The 10763-nt window shown below is 38.8% G+C and overlaps 1 protein-coding gene across 4 annotated transcripts in view; it reads right to left on the bottom strand.

Annotated features, from left to right (window-relative positions):
• Positions 1–605: 605 nt before the first annotated feature.
• rbbp8l (retinoblastoma binding protein 8-like) overlaps positions 606–10763 on the bottom strand; it is a 42472-nt gene continuing 32314 nt past the window's right edge. Inside the window, exons 9-14 of one of the 4 annotated variants that reach the window (XM_062033101.1) lie at positions 9794–9861; positions 6161–6713; positions 3561–3654; positions 3434–3495; positions 1317–1470; positions 612–1232 (exon numbers count right to left, since the gene is read on the bottom strand). In XM_062033101.1, the coding sequence (XP_061889085.1) occupies positions 1171–1232; positions 1317–1470; positions 3434–3495; positions 3561–3654; positions 6161–6713; positions 9794–9861 (993 nt within the window). In that variant the 3' untranslated portion in view covers positions 612–1170. Of the gene's footprint in view, positions 1471–3433; positions 3496–3560; positions 3655–6160; positions 6714–9793; positions 9862–10763 lie in introns of all 4 variants that reach the window. The other 3 variants (XM_062032930.1, XM_062033015.1, XM_062033182.1) reach the window with 3 other exon arrangements.

Raw genomic sequence — 10763 nt, 5'->3', positions numbered from 1 at the left:
CATTTATCATTGCAGTGCTTTGATGACGCTCCAATAGTAAAGACAATGCATGATAGGCTGCTTGATGTTACGCAAGCCAGGTCACACTAACCAAATTGAGAAATTTCCTCCATTTCTATTACTCACTTTATACTTTAATACATTTGACACACTGGCATATCGCTCCTTTATTGTTAAGACAGTGCATGATATGCTGCTTTCTTTAATGCAAGCCAGGCCACTATAACCAAATCCAGATGATCTGTCTGATATTTTGATACGTTTGACACATTTGGATAAAGCTTCTCTTAAATCTTGCATTCCATTTATCGTAGCAGTGCTTTGATGATGAGAGGATAGTAACGAGAGTGCATGATATGCTGCTATGCAAACCAGGCCATGCTAGCCACACCCAGATTTTACTCCATTTCCTATATTTGATGTATACTTTGATACATATGACAAATGAGGATACCGCTCATCAATAGTAACGACAGTGCATGATATGCAGTTTGCTTTCATCTCGAACCAAATTGAGATGTTCCTACATTTTCATTCATCGTCTAATATTTTGATACATTTGCTAATTTGTGATATCGCTGACTAATCCGTTCCATTTATCATTGCTGTCTGTGCTTTGATGACGCTCCAATAGTAAAGACAATGCATGATAGGCTGCTTGCTGTTACGCAAGGCAGGTCACACTAACCAAATTGAGAAATGTCCTCCATTTCTATTACTCACTTTATACTTTAATACATTTGACACACTGGCATATCGCTCCTTTATTGTTAAGACAGTGCATGATATGCTGCTTTCTTTAATGCAAGCCAGGCCACTATAACCAAATCCAGATGATCTGTCTGATATTTTGATACGTTTGACACATTTGGATAAAGCTTCTCTTAAATCTTGCATTCCATTTATCGTAGCAGTGCTTTGATGATGAGAGGATAGTAACGAGAGTGCATGATATGCTGCTATGCAAACAAGGCCATGCTAAACACACCCAGATTTTCCTCCATTTCCATTATTCGATGTATACTTTGCTAAATATGACAAATGTGATATTGGTAGTAACAACAGTGCATGACATGCTGCCTGCCTCCCAATGAATGGCAGAAGAAGAAAGGTGACCTTATATTGGAGTGTTTATGAGTTTTGTCACAGTTTGGGTCCAGTCCAGTCCAGTCAGCATGAGGTTTTCTCCTGAGTTCTCACGCCCATCTTGACCTTCTTGTTTGGTGCGGGCGCTGAGAGGAAATGAGAAGCATGAAACGATGTGAGAGGAAAGAGAAGCTCACTTGAGGGAAAGAGGAACCGGGATGGATGCTGACTGTCAGAGTCTGAGTCCAGGTCCAAGTCCGCCTCCACTGATAGTCTCCTCCTCTTGGAGACCTGGTCCTGGTCCTGTCCTGACACACTCACTTCCTCTTCCTCTTCTTCCTCCTCCACTTGCCCCTCCGAGCTCTCCGGTTCATCTGCTGGCGACTGTTGGGAAACAAGACCTTTGTTTGGGTGTCTAACCCTCAGGGTTTTTTAGGCGTGTCCAAACTACGGCCCGCGGGCCAGATGCGGCCCACCAGCGTCTTCCATTTGGCCCGTGAGACGTCACAAGTCCCAGTAGAGTGCTTTCAAAATAATCTGTGCTTTTATTATAACAGCACAGCATTTACATGTATGACACAATCCAGACAACCTTCCCTAGTCACAGTGCACTTTTTTTTTTTATAAAGGTCAACACACATAACAACCTGCTCACTGAACTTTGTGGATGTTATGAAAAACGTCCAAACACCATAAATAATACATTTCAAAATGACACCCATTTAAATACATAATGTCATGGCTGTCTTGAGTTTCCAATCATTTCTACATCTCTTATTTTTTTGTGATAGAGTGATTGGAGCACATACTAGTTGGTCACAAAAAACATTCATGAAGTTTGGTTTTCTTTTATGAATTAATTATGGGTCTACCGAAAATGTGACCAAATATGCTGGGTCAAAAGTATACATACAGCAATGTTAATATTTGGTTACATGTCCCTTGGCAAGTTTTACTGCAATAAGGCGCTTTTGGTAGCCATCCACAAGCTTCTGGCAAGCTTCTGGTTGAATTTTTGACCACTCCTCTTGACAAAATTGGTGCAGTTCAACTAACTGCGCCCAAGACCCAACCTCCGGGATGATGATTTTAGGTTGTCCTGAAGAATTTGGAGGTAATCCAGAGTTCCATTGGCAGCAAAACAGGCCCAGAGCCTACCGTCAAGCACCATGCTTGACGGTAGGTTTGGTGTTCCTGGGATTAAAGGCCTCACCTTTTCTCCTCCAAACATATTGCTGGGTATTGTGGCCAAACAGCTCAATTTTTGTTCGATCTGACCACAGAACTTTCTTCCACAAGGTCTTATCTTTGTCCATGTGATCAGCAGCAAACTTTAGACAAGCCTTAAGGTGTGGCTTCTGGAGCAATGGCTTCCTTCTTGCAAGGTAGCCTCTCAGTCCATGGCGATGTAAAACACGCTTGACTGTGGACACTTGACATCTGTGTTCCAGCAGCTTTCAATTCATTGCAGACCTGCTTTTTGGTAGTTCTCGATTGACTCTTGTTCAACCTGACCAATTTTCTCTCACCAGTAGGTAATAACTTGCGTTTTCATCTTGATCGTGGCAGTGACAAAACTGTGCCATGCACTTTATACTTACGGACAATTGTTTGCACAGTTGCTCTTGGAACCTTAAGCTGCTTTGAAATGGCTCCAAGAGACTTTCCTGACTTGTTCAAGTCAATTTTTTTTTTCAGATCTGTGCTGAGTTCCTTTGACTTTCCCATCGTCGCGTTTGTAACCGAGTCTAATGACTGCATCACATGAGCCCTATTTAAATTGGCTCAGAGAAGTCAACAGGTGTTGTCAATCATAAACACTCACATAAAGTAAAGAGGCCATGCAATGAAGCTAATATGATTTGATTGTAACTTTTCTACATCACCAAAATTGATCATGTATGTTGCTGTATGTATACTTTTGACCGAGCAGATTTAGTCACATTTTCAGTAGACTCATAATAAATTCATAAAAAAACCAAAACTTCATGAATGTTTTTTGTGACCAACAAGTATGTGCTCCAATCACTCTATCACAAAAAATTGAGTGTAGTAGAAATGATTGGAAACTCAAGACAGCCATGACATTATGTTCTTTACAAGTGTATGTAAACTTTTGACCACGACTGTATATGTACATTATAGATACACACACACATATATATATATATATATATGTATATATTATCAAAAAGGTTGGACACCCTTGGGTTAGATCATTTTTAGGGTAATTTAAGTTGTGTAAACCGGTAATTTACTGTGATTAATCACGATTAATCCAAATTCCCAAGTGTGGTTAATCTGATCACAAACAATAATCTAAAAAAAACTAATCCAGATATCCTACCTTGCCATTTGTCGATGTGTTTTGTGTGTGAAGATCAGAGTTGAGAGTCTCCAGCACCACGACTGTTGCACAAAGCAGACAGGAAGTGAGCCACACCAGGACCGTGTCACACCCATACAGGTCCTACCTGGACGCAGCGATATCGTGAGGGTGGGAACCTTCTTGCTTTGCTCCGCCTTCCCCTGTGCCGCTTTATTCTGCTCCTGCTCTTTTACCGCCTGCTGGGACAAGAGCGTCAGATACCCTAATTTCTGTGAGAATCCTGCGAGTGAGCGAAGCATTATGGCGCAGATACAGTTAAGCGCGTCTTTTTGCCTCATTCCTGTGAGAATCTTTCGAGTGACCGAAGCATTAAAACGCAGATACAGTTAAGATTGTCTTTTTGCCTCATTCCTGTGAGAATCCTGCAAGTGAGCATACTAACGTCAATGTGAGCTTTTGAGCTAATTTTGCATGTTTACACCTACAAATAGTTCATTTTTGTATTGACTATGACCCGGTCATCTGCTATCACCCTAATGTTAACATGCTAGCTTCTTAGCTAACGTTGCATGTTTTTACTTAAAAATCATGATTTTTGTTACTTTGTGCCATCTTGGAAGTATGTTAACGTCTTTGATATTAGCATGCTAATGTTTAAGGCTAACTTTTTAGCTAATTGTGTGCGTTTAAACCTAAAAATCATGGATTTTGATGGTTGTAAGGATTTTGGAAGTATGATAACGTCTCTATGTTAATGTTAGCATGCTAACATTTTATGCTAGCTTCTGAGCTAATTTTGTATGTTTATATCTAAAAGTCAGAGATTTTTAACCTGGTGCCATCTTGGAAGTATGCTAACGCCTGTTATATAAGCGTGCTAGAGTTTTATGCTAGCTTTTTAGCTAATTTTGTGTGTTTAAACCTAAAAATCCTGGATTCGAACACTTGGCGACATCTTACAAAACCCAAAACCAGTGAAGTTGGCACGTTGTGTAAATGGTAAAAAAAAAACCAGAATATAATGATTTGCAAATCCTTTTCAACCTATGTTCAATTGAATAGACTGCAAAGACAAGATACTTAATGTCCGTACTGGAAAACTTTGTTATTTTTTGCCATTATTAGCTCACTTGGAATTTGATGCCTGCAACATGTTTTAAAAAAGCTGGCACAAGTGGCAAAAAAGACTCAGAAAGTTGAAGAATGCTCATCAAACACTTATTTGGAACATCCCACAGGTGAACAGGCTACTTGGGAACAGGTGGTTGCCATGATTGGGTATAAAAGCAGCTTCCATGAAATGCTCAGTCATTCACAAATAAGGATGGGGCGAGGGTCACCACTTTGTCAACAAATGCGTCAGCAAATTGTTTAAGAACAACATTTCTCAACCAGCTATTGCAAGGAATTTAGGGATTTCCTCATATACGGTCCGTAATATCATCAAAAGTTTCAGATAATCTGGAGAAATCACTGCACGTAACATTAAATGCCCGTGACCTTGGATCACGTAAGCGATGATATTGAGGACCTTCAATCCCTCAAGCGGTACTGCATCAAAAAGCGACATCAGTGTGTAAAGAATATCACCACATTGGCTCAGGAACACTTCAGAAAACCACTGTCAGTAACTACAGTTTGTCACTACATCTGTAAGTGTAAGTTAAAACTCTACTATGCAAAGCCAAAGCCATTTATCAACAACACCCAGAAACGTCGCCAGCTTTGCTGGGCCCGAACTCATCTAAGATGGACTGATGCAAAGTGGAAAAGTGTTCTGTGGTCTGACGAGTCCACATTTCAAATTGTTTTTGAAAACTGTGGACGTGGTGTCCCCCAGAACAAAGAGGAAAAGAACCATCCGGATTGTTATAGGCGCAAAGTTGAAAAGCCAGCATCTGTGATGGTATGGGGGTGTATTAGTGCCCAAAGCATGGGTAACTTACACATCTGTGAAGACACCATTAATGCTGAAAGGTACATACAGGTTTTGGAGCAACATATGTTGCTATCCAAGCAATGTTATCATGGACGCCCCTGTTTATTTCAGCAAAACAATGGCAAGCCACGTGTTACAACAGCGTGGCTTCATAGTAAAAGAGTGCGCGTACTAGACTGACCTGCCTGTAGTCCAGACCTGTTTCCCATTGAAAATGTGTGGTGCAATATGAAGTCTAAAATACCACAACAGAGACCCCGGACTGTTGAACAACTTAAGCTGTACATCAAGCAAGAATGGGAAATAATTTCTCTTCAAAAATTTGTCTCCACAGTTCCCAAACGTTTACTGAGTGTTGTTAAAAGGAAAGGCCATGTAACACAGTGGTAAAAATGCCCCTGTGACAACTTTTTTGCAATGTGTTGCTGCCTTTAAATTCTAAGTTAATGATTATTTGCAACAACAACAAAAAAAGTTTCTCAGTGTGAACATTAAATATCTTGTCTTTTCAGTCTATTCAAATAAATATAAGTTGGAAATGATTAGGAAATCTTTGTATTCTGTTTTTATTTAACATTTACACAACGTGCCAACTTCACTGCTTTTGGCTTTTGTAGAAGCAGGCCGGCTTGGATGGAATCGAATCATTTATTGATTTACTCAGTAAATGGGTTTGCCATCTCTGCATTAAGGAGTGGGACTGTTCAGGACTAGCTGCAGCGTGCTCAATCTTATCAGGTCTCATCATACTTCACTCACGATGAGGCAACAACTAACCCAGATCTACTGATTTGGACAGCGCTCACCTTGTGGTTTGGGACTTCCTCTCGCTGTGAGACCGGAGGTAAGGACGGAGACGCGTCAGGTGACACGTCCTTGTCCCGTCTCCGGTCCAAACCTTCTTGCCAGGCCAGAGGTGTTTGGCCCGTCTTGGACTTTCCTCTGTCGGAGAGGTCCAGAGGACCGTCACATGGATCTTTGTGCTGAGCGTCCTTCTTGTCCTGGGTCTTGGCCACAGGGCTTTGTCCCGCGTGCTCCGATGGGTTCTTCAAGCGGAACACCACGGTGGGTTCTTTGACGGCCTTGTGCCACTGAGGCCCGTAGCCCGGCAGGCTGCCATTTTGGCTCGTCGGGACCATGTTGGGGAAACCAGGGAGACCGGACTTGGGGTAAGGGTGCAGCACCATGCTGCCGCCCGCCATGGGTGCCCAGGCGGCAGATTCAGGGATAGCCCAGGGGAAGGTGCTCTTGATTGGCTGAGGACGACAGGGCACGGGGGCCTTGAGAGAATGTGGACTTAGGTCGGAGAGGGAGGAGGTCTTCAGGGGATGATGGTCAATGGTCTCCGCGATGTGAGCTCTAAGGAACATGAAGCACTCAAATGACATTTTATCTTGACATTTTAGACATTTAGGGCCTGATCTGGAAAGTAAGCCTCAGGTTCAAATGGATTCAATAAATGTTTGTCCTCAAAATTATCTACACAAAAACCCCATAATTACAACGTGAACATTGGTTGTTTTTAATTTAACAAATTTACTAAAAATAACTTCTAATACTTGGCACCATCTTACAAGGAAAACAGCTAATATTTTTTTGTTCAAAAATGTAATCATGATTAAGACAATAAATATCTGAATTCAATAAATATAAAGTTTTTTTCTTAACAGCATATAGCTCAGATTTTACCTAATTTACAATAATGAAAATACTAGATAATATAGATTTCTCCTTAATAATAATAACAATAATAATAATAATATTATTAATATTGGTTTATTTTTAAACCAAACAAATCAAATTAATAATAAATATTTAAAATAATCATGATTTTTGTTTCTTTGCGCCATCTTGGAAGTATGCTTACGTCTCTGATATTAGCATGTTAGCGTTAGCATGCTAATGTTAATGCTAGTTTTTTTTAGCTAATCTTGTATGTTAACACCTACGAATAGTGCCTTTTTTTGTATTTCCTATGATTCAGTCATCTGCTAGCACCCTAACGTTAGCAGGCTAACATTGTATGCTCGATTTTTAGCCAATGTTGTATGTTTTTACCTAAAAATCATGTCTTTTTAAACTTGGCGCCATCTCAGAAGTATGCTAATGTCTCTTATATTAGAATGATAACACTTTATGCTATCCTTTTAGCTAATTTTGTTTGTTTACACCTAAAAATAGTGCATTTTAATACTTGGCGCCATCTTACAAGATTGCTAACTTGTCCCATTTTATCATGCTAATGTTTTATACAAGCAGTTCAGCTAATGTTTCACCTAAAAACAGTGCATTTTTATACCTGGCGCTATCTCTGAAAGACGCTAACTTGTCCTATGTCCTCATGCTGACGTTAGCATGCTAATGTTTTATGCAAGCTTTCTCAACAAATTTGTATGTTTGCATCTAAAAATTGTGGATTTTGGTGCTCGGCGCCATCTTGAAAGCATGGTAACGTCTCTTAAAATAGCGTTTTATTGTTAGCATGCTAACGTTCAATGCTAGCTTCTGAGCTAATTTTATATGTTTATGCCTAATAATCATAGATTTTTAAGATGGCACCATCTTAGAAGTATGCTAACGCTTGTTATATTAGCGCAATTATTATTATTAATATTGGTTTATTTTTAAACCAAACAAATCAAATGAATATTAAATATTTAAAATAATCATGATTTTTGTTACTTTGCGCCATTATCCATTAGCATGCTAATGTTTAATGCTAGTTTTTTAGCTAATTGTGTATGTTTACACCTACAAACAGTACCTTTTTTTGTATTTACTATGATCCAGTCATCTGCTAGCGCCCCAACGTTAACAGGCTAACATTTTATGCTAGGTGTTAAGTCAATGCTGCATTTTTTTACCTAAAAATCATTTTTTTTTAAACTTGCCGCCATCTCTGAAGTATGCTAACGTCTCTTATATTAGAATGATAACATTTTATGCTAGCCTTTTAGCAAATTTTGTATGTTTACACTTGCATTTTAATACTTGGCGCTGTCACGCCAAATTTCTTCCCCCTACAAACCCCCCCCCCCCCCCCATTTACTTCCGTGGTCATGTTTCCTCTTACGTCATTGACAGCGATCGATAGCACTTCGGCTTTGACTGCCCGTCGCTGGAAGGATACTTCGTCTTTGACAGCTGCTGGAATCTGAAGAAATCGATTATTGTTTTTTTTTTGTACAGGCGCGAAACAGGACAGTCGCGTGCCGGTTAAGGACCCCCGGCAACTCTGTGATTTTATTGGACGCAGCCCCGGAAGTAAATGGGGGGGGGGAGGGGGAAGGTTTTTGTAGGGGGAAGAAATTTGGCGTGACAGCGCCATCTTACAAGATTGCAAACTTGTCCCATTTTATCATGCTAATGTTTTATACAAGCAGTTCAGCTAATTTTCTATGTTTATGCCTAAAAACAGTGCATTTTTATACTTTGCACTATCTCTGAAATACGCTAACTTGTCCTATGTCCTCATGCTGACGTTAGCATGCTAATGTTTTATGCAAGCTTTCTCGACAAATTTGTATGTTTAACTCTAAAAATCGTGGATTTTGGTGCTCGGCGCCATCTTGAAATCATGGTAACATCTCTTAAAATAGCATGCTAACGTTCAATGCTAGCTTCTGAGCTAATTTTGTATGTTTATGCCTAAAAATCATAGATTTTTAAGTTGGCGCTGTCACGCCAATTTTCTTCCCATTACAAAAACTTTATTAAAACTAAATTTATTCGTTAAATTCAGTTTTTTTTAGTTCTCTGTGTAAGTGAACTAAATTAAAAGTCTTGAAGAAATACCCAAGGTTTTTCTTTATTTTTATGTTCTATTCTAAATACTGTCGTTTGTCTGACCACTGGTCATCTGACTTCACTGAGGTACATATGTGCACATAAATGTCATTTTAATTTAGTTCACTTACACAGAGAACTAAAAAAAACTGAATTTAACGAATAAATTTAGTTTTAATAAAGTTTAATAATGTTGATTGATAATGAATTAACTTATTGTAGACTGTTATTCATTTCCGCATATGTCCACGAGTCAAATGTGCAGTCAGGAATATCCTCAAATTAATTTGTCAGATTAATACTTGTCCGATTAATACAGACGTTTTGTTAACGCTGTATTATAAAAAAGAGTCAAACGAAGTGCTATCGATCGCTGTCAAAGACGTAAGAGGAAATGACGTAAGCGGAAATGACCCCGGAAGTAAATGGGGGTAGGAAGGTTTTTGTAATGGGAAGACAATTGGCGTGACAGCGCCATCTTAGAAGTATGCTAACGCCTGTTATGTTAGCGCAATTATTATTATTGATATTGGTTTATTTTTAAACCAAACAAATCAAATGAATATGAAATATTTAAAATAAATGAAAATAATTGATGAATTGTTAGCAATATTTAGCGTAATTTCGTGTGAAATCATGACGATACAACTTACCTCCTCTCTCCTGCTGCGTTGTGTTCCGTCTTCCAGGACGGTGACGTGTAAGTGGAAAGTGAAATGGGCTTATGGAGAAAGAAAGAGATAAACAAAGGATTTATTTTTAACTATATATATTAAAAAAACTTGTTTTTGTTGTAATAATTACTCTTTAAAGCGGATAAATCTTCTTCTAGCCATCTGTCTAATCCTTCCTTATCCTTTCATTTCTAAATCTTGTACAGTGGAGCCTCTGAAGTGTGATTATAACCATAGAACCTGAAATGTGATCCAGTAAATCAGTACAGACATTCCTGTCCTGGCTGTTCAGTACAAAATGGCTGTAGTCCCCTTTTTATGCCAAACACAAATGTCCACTGCAGGGTACGTGGATATACATGCTCATAATTTTTTCCCCCCACTTTCTCATGCACTCCAGATGATTGTTATTTTGTTTTATTTAGTTGGTAGGAATGGGCACCTTTCACATGTGAAATGACATGGTACCGATTATTGGTATTTGACAATATTTACAGCTATTTTTGTGTGGTAATAAATGTTAATTTGTTTAATAATAAAATGTATTCAACATTCAACAGTGATCTGATTATTGTGTTGAGTTATTAAATTGTGTTTCTGAGTACCATTTGCAAGTATTACATAGTCAACTTTGCAAAGACGTCAGGAAGGAAGTAGTCTTTGCCATTAAATAGACTGTGCCCGTCTTGTCTTTTGTTTTCTCCGTTGGCAATGGAAATGTAGCGTAATGTTTATGTTGAAACTGCCATGTAAAAAACTAAATTTAGCCTTTTTTAAAGAGTTTTCTATCAGACATGTTTGCTTTGTTGGCATGGGAATGTAGCTTACCACCACCATGTGTGAATATGGAGTTAATAAATTATGGGTTTTCAGTGTCACACACACATTCAATTACTAAAAAAGCGCTATATACTTATAAATCCATTATAATTTTTGTTTTTGTAACTGC

This window comes from Entelurus aequoreus, linkage group LG01 (genome assembly GCF_033978785.1).
Source record: "Entelurus aequoreus isolate RoL-2023_Sb linkage group LG01, RoL_Eaeq_v1.1, whole genome shotgun sequence".
Lineage (NCBI taxonomy): Eukaryota > Metazoa > Chordata > Actinopteri > Syngnathiformes > Syngnathidae > Entelurus > Entelurus aequoreus.
The sequence above is the reverse complement of the archived record's forward strand: the minus strand, read 5'-3'. Positions and strand labels throughout refer to the sequence as shown.